Raw genomic sequence first — 17,171 nt, forward strand, 5'->3', positions numbered from 1 at the left:
ATGTATTTGTATTTTTATAAAAATACAAAGCAAGCATTATACTTACTGGTGAATTGTTAAAAGCATTTCATTTAAGTCCTCCCCCACTGAGAGAGTGAGAGACCATGGGCACATGCACATATGAGCACATGTTGGGGAGGGGCAGAGAAAAGGAGAGATAGAATCCCAAGCAGGCTCTACACCATCAGGACAGAGCCCGATGTGGGGCTCGACCCACAAACTCTGAAATCATGACCTGAGTCAAGATCCAAGAGTCAGACACTTAGCTGACTGAGCCAATTAGGCACCCCAAAAGCATTTCATTTACTATTCGGAATGAGACAAGCAGTCCTGGTATCACACCTTTTATTTAACATTGAACAGGCACTCCTAATCTGCAAATAAACCCAGACACATACTAACCCTCATGAATTAGGAATTGAATAAAAGAAGCAAACTGTCATTATCTGTAGAAAGTATCACTATTTACATAGAAAATTTAAAAAAACTTTCGGGATGCCTGGGTGGGTCAGTCAGTTAAGCATCTGACTTTATTTCATCTCAGGTCATGATCTAATGGTTGTGAAATTGATCCCTATGTTGGGCTCTGCACTGAGCATGGAGCCTGCTTAAGATTCTCTTTCTCCCTTTGCGCCTAACCCACTCATGTGCATGCTCACTCTCTTTTCTCTCAAAAAACAAAACAAAACAAAAAACTTTCGACAAATTATTAAAATGAAGAAGGGAATTTAGTAGGTTGGCTAGATATAATAATAATATACAAGAAAATTACATTTTTATATATCAATAATAAGTTAGAAAATGCAATTTCAAAAAAGATACAAATGTCTTAAAAAAATACAGGGCACCTGGGAACAAATCTAACAACAAATGTATGAATCTTATGTGGGGAAAAAAATTCTAAATCCTTATTGAAAGATTTTACAGATGTAGATACACGGAGAAACAGATGTTCATGGATAGGAGTACAGAATTTTATAAAGATATCAGTTGTTTCTGATAGTCTCACAAATTCAATCAAAATTCTATTTGTGGAAAATGACCAAGTTGAATATGCAATTTATAAAGATGAGCAAAAAGCCATGAATAGGTAAGACACTCCTGAAGAGAGAGAACCAGGTAGGGGATTTACTCTAGCAGGTAGGAGAACTTAATGTAAAGTTATACCTTGTTCAGTATTGGCTCAAGGCTGGACAAACTAGTACAACTGAACAGAGAGCCCAGAAACAGACTCATACATATATGGAAACCTGATTTATGACAGAGCTGTCATTGCAGATTACTCATGGTGGGACAAGTTATTATCCACATGGAAATAAAATGGATTCTCACACCACACACAGAAATTAATTCCAAATAATAAGTTTAAGTACTTAAATGTGAAATGCAGAACTATAAAGGGTTATAAGAGAATATCTCGGGGCGCCTGGTTGGTTAAGCATCCAATTTCGGCTCGGGTCATGATCTCACAGTCTGTAGGACTCTGCTGACAGCTCAGAGCCTGGAGCCTGCTTCACATTCTATGTCTTCCTCTCTCTCTTCCCCTCCCTGCTCTCACTCTGTCTCTCTCTCAAAAATGAATAAATATTTTAAAAAATTAAAAAAAGAGAATATCTCATTGACAATATTTTAAGGAAGGATTTCTTAAACCATAAAGGATAAACCATAAAGGAAAAGGATAAACCATAAAGGGAAAAATTAATGTATTTGATTATATAAAAAGTAAGAACTTCTGGGGGTGCCTGCCTGGCTCATTTGGTAGAGCATGTGCCTCTTGATTTTGGGGTTGTAAGTTCGAGCCCCACAATGGGTGTAGAGATTACTTAAAAAGAAAAAATCTATATAAAAAAGACCTTTTATTCAGAAGACACTATAAACAGTTAAGCAGAGTCTTGTTCAGGATAATGGACATGAATGCCTAGTGCATTTGATTAACATATTTGATATTTACAAAACTGGAAGGTAGTTTAGGAGCAAATTACTAGGAAATACATAGAAAATGAAGGAAACACATGCACCACAAGATCTGCCTATCATCAATTCATGGGAACAAAGGAAAAATAATCATATTTTATGTCATCTTGCTCAGCTATTCATAGCATTTACATGATTATCTAATTAAAATGGTGATATAATTACATAGAGAGGATGAGTGCCTGAAAAGTGTGCCTGTGTTCACGAAAAAATTACTAAATCCTATAAAATTTTATGAGACAACTAAAAGTTGTGAAAATTTGAATAAGGTTCACAGATTAGTTAATCATATTGTATCAGTGTTAGTTTCCTGGTTGTGATAATTGTACTATGGTTATGTAAGATGTTAACATTAAGGAAAGCTAGGTAAAGGGCATATGAAGACTGTATTATTTTTGCAACTTTCTATAAGCCTCAGATTAATTCAAAATGAGAAGTTAAAAAAATCATTTGGGTTGAGAGTTGTTGGCTCTGGGGAGTAAGAAATGGAAGAGGGTTGTAAGATTATTGACTTTCAGTAACAGTTTTATAGTACAACTTGACTCTTTAATCTGTATCCATATGTAATTGGAGAAAATCAAAGTATAAAAAATACAGAGCACAATGGTGAAAAGTTACTCTGAAAGTTTAAGTTGGATGCTTTGGGGAAAAACTGACATATAAACCATGCCTATATGTTTTATCTACAGTTCTCAATTTCAGTCTCTTTAAGAAGGAGAAACAGGCCAAAAGACACTGATGAAATCTGACTGCAGAATTCTACTAGTTTTTATGATCTGTCCTAGACTTTTAGCTCAACACTAGTCCAAGTTGCGTAAAGTATCTAGAGGGCTTTTTCTATACCTTATTATGGTGAAATAGACTATAGTAGCAAGAATGAATGAGAATGTGGCTACACAGATCGTTTGATAAAAGAAACCATATTTTATAGTAATATAAATTATTTTATAGTTTATATACTTTTTAGTTGACTGTAAACTGTAATTTCTTTTCCTGTTTTGTTTTTTTGTTTTGTTTTTTTTTGTTTGTTTTTTGTAGGTACTTGGTCATAAACAGTAGATTGTTTTTCCCTCGAGATTAATGCAACTTCTTGTCTCCAATGACAAAGGAGAGTTTAAAATATATTTTTTTATTGTGGTAAAATACACATAACATAAAGCTTACCATCTTAACCTTTTTTTAAAATAAAGTTTATTTGTTTATTTTAGAGAGAGAGTGCATGCACGTGGGGGGAGGGGCAGAGAGCGAAGGGGAGAGAGAGAATCCCAAGCAGACTCTGCATTGTCAGATCACGTGAGATCATGACCTGAGCTGAAATCAAGAGTCAGTCACTTAACCAACTGATCCACCTGGGCACCCCACCATCTTAACCATTTTTAAGTATACCGTTCACTGGCCTTTTAAATACATTCATAATGTTTTGCAGCCATCACCATTATCCATCTCCATAGTTCTTCTTGTCTTGTAAAACTGAAACTTTATACCTTTCAAACAGTAACTCTCACTGCCACCTCCCATGCTGCTGGCAACTGCCATTCTCCTTTTTGTCTGTATGATTTTTACTACTTTACGTATTTCACGTAAGGGGAATCATACAGTATTTCTCTTTTGTGACTGGCTTATTTCACTTAGCATAATGTCCTCAGGGTTCATCCATGTTATAGCATGTCAGAATTTCCTTCCTCTTTAAGACTTTAATAATTTAAAGTATTCTATTATGTACCTATATCTATATCTGTATCTATATATATATGGATATATACATATATATACACACATAGACACACACCACATTTGGCTTATCCATTCATCTGTCAGTGGACACTTGGGTTACTTACACATTGTAGTTATTGTGAATAATTCCCCTATGAACATGAGTGTACACCTATATCTTCAAGACCCTGAGACCCTCATTTCATTCCCTTTCTGTATGTACTAAGAAGTGGAGTTCCTGGTTCATATGGTAATTTATTTTTAGGTTTTTGAGGAGCCACCGTATTATTTTCCATAGCAGCTATACCTTTTTATATTTCTACCAGTAGTGTACAAGTATTCTTCAAACTTCTGCATATTCTTACCAGTACTTCTTATTTTCTGTGTTTGTCAGTTTTTTTTTTTTTAATGGTAGCCATTCTAATAGGTATGAGATGGTATCTTATGGTAATTTTGATTCACATTTCCCTAATGATCAGTGATGTTGAATATTTTTCCATGTGCTTTTTGGCTATTTGTATATCTTCCTTGAGGAAATGTTTCTTCACTTCCTTTGCCCATTTTTGAATTATGTTTCATTTTTTGCTGCTGTTGTTGAGTTTTAAGATTTAACATATTCTGTGTTACTCGGTAATCAAAAAGAATGAAGTCTTGCCATTTGCAATAACATGGATGGAACTAGACAGTATTGTGCTAAGTGAAATTAGAGAAAGACAAATATCATATGACTTCACTCATGTTGAATTTAAGATACAAAACAGATGAACATGAGGGAAGGCGAGCAAAAATAACATAAAAATAGGGATGGGGACAAACCATAAGAGACTCTTAAATACAGGAAAGGGTTGCTGGAGAGATAATGGGTGGGGGGATGGGCTAATTGGACAAGGGGTGTTAAGGAGGACACTTGTTGGGATGAGCACTGGGTGTTATATGTAGGTGATGAATCACTGGATTCTATTCCTGAAGTCATTATTGTATTGTTAACTAACTTGGATGTAAATTTAAAAAAATGAAACAAAAAGATTTAATATACTCTGGATATGAATCCCTTATAAGATACATGATTTATAAATGTTTTCTCTCATTCTGTGGCTTACTATTTTACTTGTTGATACTATCTTTGATGCACAACATTTAAAAATTCTCATTAAGTCCATGTTTATTATTTCTTTTGTTGCCTGTACCTTTGTTGTCATATCCAAGAAATCATTGCCTAATCCAATGACATGAAGCTTTTGCTCTATGTTTGTTTCTAAGAGTTTTATAATTTTAGCTCTTACATTTAGGTCTTTGATCCATTTTGAGTTAATTTTTGCATATGGTGTTAGGTAAGGGTCTGACTTCATTCTTCTGCCTGTGGATATCCAGTTTTCTCAGCACCATTTGTGGAAAAGACTGTCCTTTCCCCATTGAATGATCTTGGCCTCCTGTCAAAAACGATTTGATTATATATGTGATGGTTTATTTCTAGGCTGTCTATTCTATTCCACTGGTCTTTATATCTGTCTTTATGCCGGTACCTCACTGATTTGCTTACTTCAGCTTTGCAGTTAAGTTTTGAAACCAGGAGCTATGAATCCTTCAGCTTTGTTCTTCTTTTCTAGATTGATTTGTCTATTTGGGATCTCTTGAGATTCCATATGAATTTTAGGATGGGTTTTTTTGTCTGTTTCTGCAAAAAATGTCATTGGGATTTGACATAGGGTTCCGTTGAATTTGTAGATTGCTTTAGGCAGTATTCGCAATATTAAGTCTTCCAGTCAATGAACATGATAGGTGTTTCCTTTTATTTATGTCGTCTTTGATTTTTTTCAGCAATGGTTTGAGGTTTTCATTGTACAAATCTTTCATCTCCTTGGTTAGGTTAATTCTTTTGATTGTTTTTGATGTTGTTACAAATGGAAGTGTTTTCATAATTTTCTTTTCAGATTGTTGTTAGTTTATAGAAATGCAGTGGATATTTGTGTGTTGACTTGTATCCTGCTACTTAGTTGAATTCATTAATAGCTTTAATAGTCTTTTTGTGGAATCTTAAGGATTTTCTATAAATAAAATCATATCATCTGCGAACAGAGAAAACTTTTTCCTTTCTAATTTGGGTGCTGTTTGTTTCTCTTTCTTGCCTCATTGCTCTGGCTCTCTCAGTATTATGTTGAATAAAAATGACAGAAGTGAGAGTATCCCTGTCTTGTTCCTGATCTTAGGGGAAAACTTTCAGTCTTTTACCGTTGACTGTGATGTTTGCTGTGGTTTTTAATATATGATTTTTATTAATGTTGCGATACAAAATAGAGAACTTATTAGATGCATGCATGTGTATTTGTATGTGTACTTGTCATGTATACACATACTAAACACGTATGTAATTTATATATTTATATATATGAATAAAATTGATGGATACAATTACTTACAGAGGCTATTTTTTAGAAACACTTGAAAATTATATATGTTTCTTAAAACTTTATCCCAACTATTTTTAGATGTTGTATCTATTGTAAGTATTGGTTGTGTGCTTGGTATAATGTTTAAACTGTTGTTTATTGAGGTGAATAAGTTGGAAGTTAAAGAGCAGCAGTTTGAATAGCCCATTTGTATTTTTAATTTGACACTTTTTGATAAGAAAATAAGTCAGTATGTTTGTATATTCTAAAAGAGAGTTTTTTATTTTTTATTTTTTAACTTCAGACAACCTAATGAGGCCTCTTTTGAATTATGGTATTGCTTGGTAAGTCTATCTTTTTTACTTTATGTTACTTTTCAGAATAATATTGATTAATATATGTAAATTAGCTATATTTTTGGTTTACTCTTGCAGTATGTCTATGGGCTTCCTGGTTGAAGAGACTGCACCAGTTGTTTGGAGAGGCCTTATGGTAATGTCAGCTATTGAGAAACTATTGAGGCAGGTAAGAAAATTGAATTAAGTGTCATTTTATTATTGGCACATTATTGTTAATGCATTTGCTGATTAGAGAGTGGTTAATATTTGCAGTCAGGCTTGAGATGTTTTGCAAAGGAATCCAACTAATCGACTGGATGTATAATGAATTATGTGGCACCAAGACCAGTTTCACTGGTCTGTGATTTAATCTTACCCATTGCTTACGATTACCGAAAATCTTAATGCCTTATTTTATATTGTTCTTTTGCTTTGTTCAGAGTCTGCAGTCAGATGATGAAATCTATAAGTAATCTACCTTCTTTAGATTTATGTTTAATCTCATTGTGGCCAATATTGAGTTATAAGGGCAGTGTAGACATTCTTGCATGTAGAAAAAAGTTATATAAATCATGCTCACGTTTTAAAATTGCTTTAGAACAAAATAAAATTTTTTTTTACACTGAGTACATCTGGCTCTTTATTTATGTATATAATATCTGCCCAATCAACTTTAATTTATCCTTAAGAAAGAGAACAGTTGATTGGATAATCTAAAAATATCAGATGGGATATATGTTATTTATAGAAATAATTTTAATTTTTTTCTAGTAGCTGTGAATTTGTAGTTAATTATGTTCTAGATAAATATTATAAGTAATTTGGATTTTCTCCATCCATTTACAGCAATTATCCCTTATTTATTCAGATTTTACTTTGGGTCAGGAATTACGTGATAAGTTGACAATTCTAATCATAGATATTCCTATATTCATTTCTAGTTGAAATAGTTGGTAAATGAAATATGTCTTGAACTCTGAAACTCTTCTTTTTTTTAATGTTACATCTTGTCTTCCTTCTGCTGCTTAAGTTCTGATAAATGTGCTTTTTGATCTCTGGTCCCAGAGTCCTGCTACTTTCCTAGTGCGTTCAAGTCTCGTGGCTGCATTTCTTCCCCTTTTATACTCAGATCCCATAGTTGGCTATTTCAGTTGTATTCCCAACAACACCCCTTCTTTACCAATTCCTTTGTGACCTTGATCTTTAACCTTTATTTGTGTGGATTAACTCAGCCTCTTTTTTTTTTTAAGGAAATTCTACAACAGTCTTTATTCAGGTTATAATTAAAGTTAGAGTCAGTGGGAATTTGGAAACACCAAGAGGAAAATTCTGATTTTGTCATCAGAATATTCTAAATATTAATTTTCCCTTCCTATGTTACTGTTATAATTCTCAACAGGAAATGAATCAAATTTTTTCCTAAGCCTTATGGATGGTCACAAGAAAATGGAAATACTTGTATTTTTCAAAGTGATCAGAGTCTTGGAGATCTAAGTCAGTGATAAGAGACACAGAGATATAGCCAAGTGTTGGTGCTGTCCTCTAAGGGAAGCAGGATCCTGCCTCCAAGTGTCCTTTTTAAGTACTAAGACCCATTTAAACCTCAGACTGCAACAGGTGATGAAAACATCTCTGGCAAAAGAGCCCCTGAGGGTAGATGAGAGAGACCCAGTATGCACGTACCCTCAGGAGAGGGGCAAAGGGAGTTTCCCATGGAGGAGTGAAAGTAAACCTGACAGTACACATTAATTAGGCTGCAAAAAATTTGTGCCTGCTTTTATAAATGAAGAAAACCTTATGAAACCAGAGGTAAAAGATCAAAGAAGAAACCAGATTTATTATTTTTTTATTCTGAGGTGTTAGGGAAGAGAGGAGGGGCAGGATCCTGATTCCACATTATCAGTCAATGTCCTTCCATAACCCAGCCTCTTTTATCTACTGCTGAATACTGTTGGAGTTATAGAATAATTATGTTAATTGCTGGCATTATACATTTTTGATTTCTGAATTCAAGCCACACTCCCATCATGTCAGTCATCTGACATTATTCATGTTCTTCTCAACAGTTATCAAATACTAAGCTTAAGAAATATTTATGGAATTTGGTAGTCTGGTAGAGGCCCTATTGGAGATTTGGAGATTTGGCTCCCTGACACATAAGTCATATAAAAGTCACAGTTTAGGGGAGCCTGGGTGGCTCAGTCAGTTAAGCGTCTGACTTTGGCTCAGGTCATGATCTCACGGTTCATGGGTTCAAGCCCTGCATCTGTCTCTGTGCTGACAGCCCAGAGCCTGGAGCCTGCTTCAGGTTCTGTGTCTCCCTCTCTCTCTGCCCCTCCCCTGCTTGTGCTCTGTCTTTGTCTCTCAAAAATAAGTGTTAAAAAAATTAAGAAAAAAATTTACTGTTTACTCACATAAATGCTGAAGGTCCGTTTTTAGCAAAACGTGCTGCAAAATATCAGGATGAAAGATGAGGTGAGAAAATGGATCTATAGCTTATTTTATTGGGATACTCTGTAAGATATTAGGACATTACACTGTATATTCACCTTACAGTCTTTTTAAAAGTTACTTTTATCATTTGCACATTTTAATTGGGGGTGAAAAGTTGATATTTTTGGACTATACTGTGACCAGTGTTTATCATCTGAGTTGCTAATTAGGGAGTGTTTTATTTTTGTTTTTTGTTTTGCTTTAGGAAAGCACACCAACACTTGGTAAGTTTAACATCTTTTGTGAAAATTTAGTGGCTCGATAGCTGCTCTGTACAGCAGTGAACTGTGGAGGCTACCTGATTCATTGGCTAATAGAAAAAAAATTGCATATAACATATATACAGAAGAGTGTACAAGTCATAAGTGCACAGTTAGATGGATTATCCCCAAGTGAAAATACCTATATAATTATTCAGGACATGATAAATAGAATATAGAAGTTCCTTTCATGTCTCTTCATAGTTACTCTTTTGAGGAAGAAGATAAATACTTATGGTCAGTCTACCATCTTGAACTGAAAGCCTGGTTTAAAGTTTTTTCCCTCTCCCTTGTGAGATTTTATTGAGTTAAACTTATGCATACTATGGGATGCAGAGATCTTATAAGTATGGTTTAGTTATTTTTGATACATGTGTATATATCTGTGTAACCATACCCCAATCAAGACAGAGAACATTTCCATCCCCCATAGTGTTTCATTGGACATTCTTTTATTCAATCTCCCTCCCATTCATAGGCCATCACAGTTGTGATTTCCAGTATCATAAATGAGTTCTGCTTGTTCTCACACTTCATATAAATGGAAACCTACAGAATGTAGTTGTATTTGGTTTCTTTCTCTTAGCCTAATGCATTTGAACATCATCCTTTTGTTGCCTGTATCAGTAAATGAGTCCCTTTTTATTGCTCAGTAGTATTCATTGCATGAATATAATCAAATACTGTTTGTTCTTCTATTGATGGACTTTTGGGTAGACTCCAGTTTTGGGCTATTATGAATAATGCTGCTATAAATACTTGTACCAGAGTTCATAAGAGTTTCAGTTGCTTCGCATCTTGTCAGCATTTGGTGTTGTCAGTCTCTTCACTAGTGGATGTAAAATGGTATCTTCTTATCATTTTAGTTTGTGCTTCCCTGATGTTCAGTGATGTTTAGCCCCTTTTCATGTGTGTATTAGATATCACTGTGTCTTCCTTTATGAAGTGTCTGTGAAGTCTTCTACTCATTTTTTTATTGGCTCATTTTTCTTCTTATAATTGAGTTGTAAGAGTTTTAATATATTCTGGCTGTGAGTCCATTGTCAGATATATGTATTGGGAATATTTCTCCCAGTATGTGGCTTGCCTTTTGATTAACTGATGTTTTAAATTTTCATGAAATCCATTTTATCAAAAAAAATTTTTTTAATGCTGAATGCTTTTTGTGTCCTCTCTAAGAAATCTTTGCCTGTCAATCCAAGGTTACAAACATATTCTCATATATTATTGTCTCAGAGCTTTATAGTTCTGGTTTGCACATCTTAAATTTTGTGTGGGAAGTGAGATAAAGGTTTATATTTTTTCATAGTTGTGGTATAATAGTAAATATATTTGTTTTTGCTCTTGGGTCCTGGCACAAATCTTCTAAAACCCTTGGAATTTCCTGAGTTATCAATAGGAGTATCTTTTGTCATTTATGAGGAATCCCTTTTTGAGCACACCTGAGTTCATGCTAGTAAGATGACTTACAGTGGGGACCCTGGATAGACTCATGATGAGGCTGGTCTCCAGAAAGACCCAAGTGTTTAGAGGGTTGGGACTTTATCAGCCCCATCCACTGACCTCTGGGAAGGGGAAAGGGAAGGGGAAGTATGGTGTGGTTTAGATTAAGTAAGCTATGAAAACTTTCAATGAGCTTCTGCGTTGGTGAATGTATTTACATCCTCGTGGGTTCTGCATACCTAGTTCTGTGGGGACAGAAGCTCGTATGCTGAGGGCCTTTTTGGACCTTGCTCTTTGTATCTCTTCATCGGGCTGTTTATATTCTTTCTGAAACCCTTTATAATAAACTAGTAAACATAAGTAAATGTTTCTCTGAGTTCTGTGAGCCACTCTTATAAATTAATCACACCTGAAGGGAAGGGGTTATGAAAACCTCTGATTTATAGCCCATCAGTCCAGAAGCACAGGTAACAACCTAGACCTGTGATTGGTGTCTGAAGTGGGAGTAGTCTGGTAGGATTGAGTCCTTAACCTGTGAGATCTGATGCTGTGACACTGTCTACACCAGGTACAGTACCTGGTGTAGATAGGGTCAGAATCAAATTAATTGCTTGGTAAAGTTAGAAAACACATAATCGATTATCTAGTTGTTCTAGCACCATTTGTTTAAAAGATTTCCCTTTCCCTATTGAAGTGACTTGATACAACAGTAAATGAAAATCAATTGAGTGTATGTGTATGGGTTTATCTTTAGGCACTCTGTTTCATGTTCCATCTGTCTAGTTTAATCCTTACAGTAAAAGCATACTATCTTGATAATTGTGGCTGTGTAGAAAGCTTAAAGTCACAAAGTATGAGTCTTCCAGCTTTGTTTTTTTCCAAGATTGCTTTGCTTACTGTATGTTCTTTTCCATTTGTTTATAAATTTTAGAATCACCTTGTCAATTTGTACAGAAAAGCATGTTAGTATTTTATTAGGATGGTGTTGAATGTACAGATCATTTTTTTGTGTGAATCAAGATCCTGACAATATTGAGTCTTCTAATCCATGAGCATGGTATATTCCTACATTTATTTAGATTTTCTTTAATTTCTTGGAGTGATATATAGTTTTTAGTGTATGGGTCTTGTACTTCTTAGATTTATTCCAAATATTTTATGTTCTTAGATGACGTTGGAATTGGAATTGTCTTTTGTATTTAATTTCAAATTGTTTGCTATTAGGGCATAAAATATACACTATTTAGCTTTGTATATTAACCAACCTTGTGTTCTGTGATTTTACTGTATTTCTATTTTTAAGTAGGCATTATGTAGATTTCTTGGTATTTTATATGCACATGATTATGTTGTCTGTAAGTAAAACAGCTTCAATGCTTCCTTTCCAATCTAGTTCTTTCATCTTATTTTCTCATTTTCTTATTGCACTGCCTAGGACCACAAGTATAATATTAAACAGAAAAGATGAGAGCAGACATCCTTGTCTTCATCTGGATTTGCAGGATAGGGTAACAATAAGTATTTCATCTTTAAGAATGATAGTGGTAGATTTTCACTGATGCCCTGTGTCCTTCCCATTTCTTTTTTGCTAAGAGGTTTTATTGTGAAAGGGCATTGAATTTTTTCAAATGTTTTTTCCTCCCCATTTATGGAAATGATCATGTGTTTTTTATTTTATTAATGTAGTGATTTACATTGATTTTCTGTATTAGACCAGCCTTGCATTCCTGGGATAAATTCTTGGGATATATTTTAATTATAATAAGTAATATTGGGGGTGCCTGGGTGGCTCAGTCGGTTGAGCATCCGACTTTTGATCTCAGCTCAGGTCTTGATCTCAGGGTCATGAGTTCAAGCCCTGCATTTGGCTCGTGCTGGGTGTGAAGCCTACTTAAAAAAAAAAAGTATTATTATAAATACTTCTAATATATTGCAGGATTAAATTTGTTAACATTTTATTAAGGAGTTTTAGATCAGTATTTGCGACGAATATTATTTCCTAATTTGTTTTTCCTGTAATGTCTTTTTCTGGTATTGTATGGGAGCTGTCTTGGCTTTGTAATAGGAGTTTGGAAGTACTTTCCTCTTCTTCTATTTTGTGAACGTGTTGGTGTAAAATTATTAGTTTTGGTGTAATGTTTGTATTTTATGGGATTTATCAAGGAAATAATGGGGCTGGGATGTTTTGTTTTGTTTTGTTTTTCCTACTTGGTTGGGAGAAAGTTTCTGAGGATTAATTCTGTTCACACCTTTTAAGTTCATCTTCTTTCAGTTTTGTTGTGTTTCATAAGAGTTTATTATTTCACCTGAGTTTTATATATATATATATATATATATATATATATATATATATATGGTTGTTCATAATATTGCTTACTACCTTTTAAAATTGAATATGAGATGTGGTGTTTGCTCTTTATTCCTAATATTGGTAATTTGTTTTTTCTCTCTTTTATTCTTGATTTTTTTTGCTTGGGTTTATCAATTTTGTTAATTTTTTCCAAGAATCAAATTTTGGCCTTTTAAATGTTCTCTATTTTATGTTTATTTCCTATTTTGTTGTTTTCCGCTGTTATTATACTCTTCCTTTTTTAAATTACAGGCTTAATTTGTTTTTTTTTTCAACCTTCTTAAGTTAGAAAGTTAGATAATTGATTTTAAACATTTCTCGCTTTCTATTTTATTTAATTTTTAAAAATTTTTAATATTTATTTATTCTTGAGAGAGAGAGAGACAGAGCATGAGTGGGAGAGGGTCAGAGAGAAGGACACAGAATCTGAAGCAGCCTCCAGGCTCTGAGCTGTCAGCACAGAGCCTGACGTGGGCTTCGAACTCATGAGCCGTGAGATCATGACTTGAACCAAAGTCAGATACTTAACTGACTGAGCCACCCAGGAGCCCCTCTCATTTTTTAGTATAAGTAGTTATGACTATAAATTTATCTTAAAAAATATTTTTTTAATATGTTATTTATTTTTGAGAAGCAGGGGAGGGGCAGAGAGAGAGGGACAGAGGATCTGAAGTGGGCTCTGTGTAGAGGGCAACAAGCCTGATGTGGGGCTTGAACTCATGAACTGAGAGATCATGACCTAAGCTGAAGTCGGATCAACTGACTGAGCCACCCAGGTGCTCTGGCTGTAAATTTATCTTTTAGTCATTGCTTAGAATTCTGCAAATTCTCCAGTGTTGTGATTTCATTGTCATTCAGTTTAAAGTAAATAATTTTTAATTTCCTTTTAAAATTTTTGTATGTGTTTAATTTTCCTAACATTTGGGGATCTTTTAAATAACTTAATGGTATTTATTTCTAGTGTAATTTTGTTTGGGTTAGAGAATTTACTCTGTAAAATTTCAATCTTTTAAAATTTTTGAGACTTTATGGACTAACATATGGTCCATCTTTCTGATTGTTCCATATGCTTTTAGAAAGAAATTGTATTTTTCAGCTGTTGTGATAATATTCTGTAAATAGCATTGAGGTAAGTTGATAGTATTGTCAACTCTTTAATATCTTTATTGACTTCTTATCTAGTAACTTTGTCACCTACTGAGAGAGGATTACTTACTGTAATTAATGATATGGTTGGTTTTAAGTATACAGTTTTAACTTTTTTCTCAGTTTTCATCTATTTTTTCTTCCTTTTTTTTTTCTATTATCTTTTGGATAAATGAAATACTCAAAAAATTCTATTTGAATTCTTCTCTTGACTTTTTATCCATACGTCTTCATATATTATTATTTTGTGGCTACTTTAGGGATTATAATAAGCTTTCTTAACTTTTCACATTCTTCTTAAGGTTTATATTGTACTACTTCATGTAAAATTTTTTGAAGGTATTTTGTTAATTTTAATTTTTATTTTGATTCCAGTGTGGTTAACATACAACATTATATTAACTTCAGATATAAAATATAATGATTCAATAACTCTCTACTCATTGCTCATCAGGATAGTGTACTCTTAATCTCCTTCACCCATTTCACCCATCCTCCCACCCACCTCCCCTCTGGTAACCCTCACCTTTCTCTCTCTATAGTTAAGAGTCTGTTTCTTGGTTTTTCTCTGTTTCCCCTTTGTTCATTTGTTTTGTTTCTTAAATTCCACATATGAGTGAAATCCTAGTATTTGTCTGTCTCTGACTTATTTTGCTTAGCATTTTACTCTCTAGTTCCATCCATGTTATTGCAAATGACAAAATTTCATTCTTTTTTATGATTAATATTCCATTCTATTTGTGTGTGTGTGTATATATATATATATATATATATATATATATTTGTGTGTGTGTGTATATATATATATATATATATATACACACACACACCACATTTCTTTATCCATTCATCTATTGATGGACATTTGACTGCTTCCACAATTTGGCTATTGTAAAGAATGCTGCAATAAAAATAGGAGTGCATGTATCCTTTTGAAATTAGTGTTTTCATATTCTTTTTTTTTAATTTTTTAATTTTTATTTTTGAGAGAGAGAGAGAGCATATGTGGGGGAAGGGCAGAGAGAGGAGGACAGAGGATCTGACGCAGGCTCTGAGACCAATGTGGGGCTTGAAGTCACAAACTAGGAGATCATGACCTGAGCCGAACTGAACCACCACTGAACCACCAGTGTTTTCATATTCTTTGGGTAAATATCCAGTAGCACAATTACCTAATCAAATGGTAATTCTATTTTTAATTTTTTGAGGAACCTCCATAATGTTTTCCACAGTAGCTATACCAGTTTGCATTCACATCAATAGTGCATGAGGCTTTTTTATTCTCACACCCTTGCCAGCACTTGTTGTTTTTGTGTTTTTTATTGTGGACATTCCGACATTTGTGAGGTGATATCTCATTGTGGTTCTGATTTGCATTTCCTTGATGATGAGTGATGTTAATCATCTTTTCATGTGTCTGTTGGCCAAATGCATGTCTCCTTTGGAGAAATGTCTGTGTTTGTGCCTGTTTTTTCACTGGATGATGGTGATGATGATGATGATGATGATGATGATGATGATGGTGATGATGATTGGTGTTGAGTTGTATAATTTCTTTATATATTTTGGATGCTGGCCCTTCATCAGATATGTCATTTGCAAATATCTTCTCCCATTCAGTATGTTGTTTAGTTTTGTTGATTGTTTCCATTGCCATGTAGAGGCTTTCTACATTGATGTAATCTCAATAGTTTGTTTTTGCTTTTGTTTCCCTTGCCTCAGGGGACCTATGTAGAAAAAAAATGGTATGGTCGATGTCAGAGAAATTACTGCCTGTGCTTTCTTCTAAGATTTTTATGGTTTCAGGTCTCATGTTTAGTTCCTTAATCTATTTTGAATTTATTTTTGTGTATGGTGTAAGGAAGTGGTCCAGTTTCATTCTTCTGCATGTAGCTGTCCAGTTTTCCCAACACCCTTTGAAGAGACTGTCTTTTTCCCATTGCATATTCTTACCTCCTTCGTTGAAGATTGACCATAAAATTGTGGGTTTATTTCTAGGCTTTCTATCCTGTTCTGTTGATCTATGTGACTGTTTTTGTGGCAGAGGCATACTGTTTTGATTACTACAGCTTTGTAGTATAACTTGAAATTTGGAATTGTGATACCTCCAGCTTTGTTTTTCAAGATTGCTTTGGCTATTCGGGTCTTTTGTGATTCCATACAAATTTTAGGATTATTTGTTCTAGTTGTGTGAAAAATGCTGTTGGTATTTTGATAGAGATTACATTAAATCTGTAGATTGCTTTGAGTAGTATGAACATTGTAACAATACTTGTTCTTCCAGTCCGTGAGCATGGAATATCTTTTCATTTATTTGTGTAGTCTTCAATTTCTTTCATCAGTGTTTTGTAGTTTTCAGAGTTCAGAGTTTCAGAGTTTCAGAGTTTTCAATGTTTGTAGTTTTCAGAGTCGGATACTCTCTCTTATCTCCTTGGTTAAGTTTATTCCTAGGTATTTTATTATTTTTGGTGCAGTTGTAAATGGGATTGCTTTCTTAGTTTCTGTTTCTCCTGCTTCATTATTAGTGTATGGAAATGCAACAGATTTCTATACATCGATTTTGTATTCTGCAACTTCAATGAATTCATTTATCAATTCTACTAGTTTTTTGGTGGAGTATTTGGGGTTTTCTATATAGAGTATCAGGTCATCTGCCAGTAGTGAAAGTTTTATTTCTTCCTTACCATTCTGGATGTCTTTTAATTTTTTTGTGTGTCTGATTGTTATGGCTAGGACTTTCAGTACTGTGCTGAATGAAAGTTGTGAGAATGGACATTTTTATCTTGTTCCTAAGGTCATTAGGAGAAAAGCTCTCAGTTTTCCCTATTTTTAAAAAAATTTTTTTTTTAACATTTATTTATTTTTGAGACAGAGAGAGACAGAGCATGAACGGGGGAGGGGCAGAGAGAGAGGGAGACACAGAATCGGAAGCAGGCTCCAGGCTCTGAGCCATCAGCCCAGAGCCCGACGCGGAGCTCAAACTCACGGACCGCGAGATCGTGACCTGAGCTGAAGTTGGACGCTCAACCGACTGAGCCACCCAGGCGCCCCTCAGTTTTCCCTATTG

General features: G+C 34.2%; 1 protein-coding gene across 3 annotated transcripts in view; it reads left to right on the forward strand.

Annotated features, from left to right (window-relative positions):
• Window positions 1-17,171, forward strand: part of NUBPL (NUBP iron-sulfur cluster assembly factor, mitochondrial) — a 228,131-nt gene that overhangs the window by 87,083 nt on the left and 123,877 nt on the right. For 2 of the 3 annotated variants that reach the window (XM_019428090.2, XM_019428091.2), the window contains one exon: window positions 6,509-6,599. In XM_019428090.2, the coding sequence (XP_019283635.1) occupies window positions 6,510-6,599 (90 nt within the window). In that variant the 5' untranslated portion in view covers window position 6,509. Of the gene's footprint in view, window positions 1-6,378; window positions 6,419-6,508; window positions 6,600-17,171 lie in introns of those variants that run through there. The other variant, XM_019428089.2, reaches the window with a different exon arrangement.

The sequence above is a fragment of the Panthera pardus genome, unplaced genomic scaffold, assembly GCF_024362965.1.
Source record: "Panthera pardus isolate Hobbes unplaced genomic scaffold, ASM2436296v1 HiC_scaffold_24, whole genome shotgun sequence".
Lineage (NCBI taxonomy): Eukaryota > Metazoa > Chordata > Mammalia > Carnivora > Felidae > Panthera > Panthera pardus.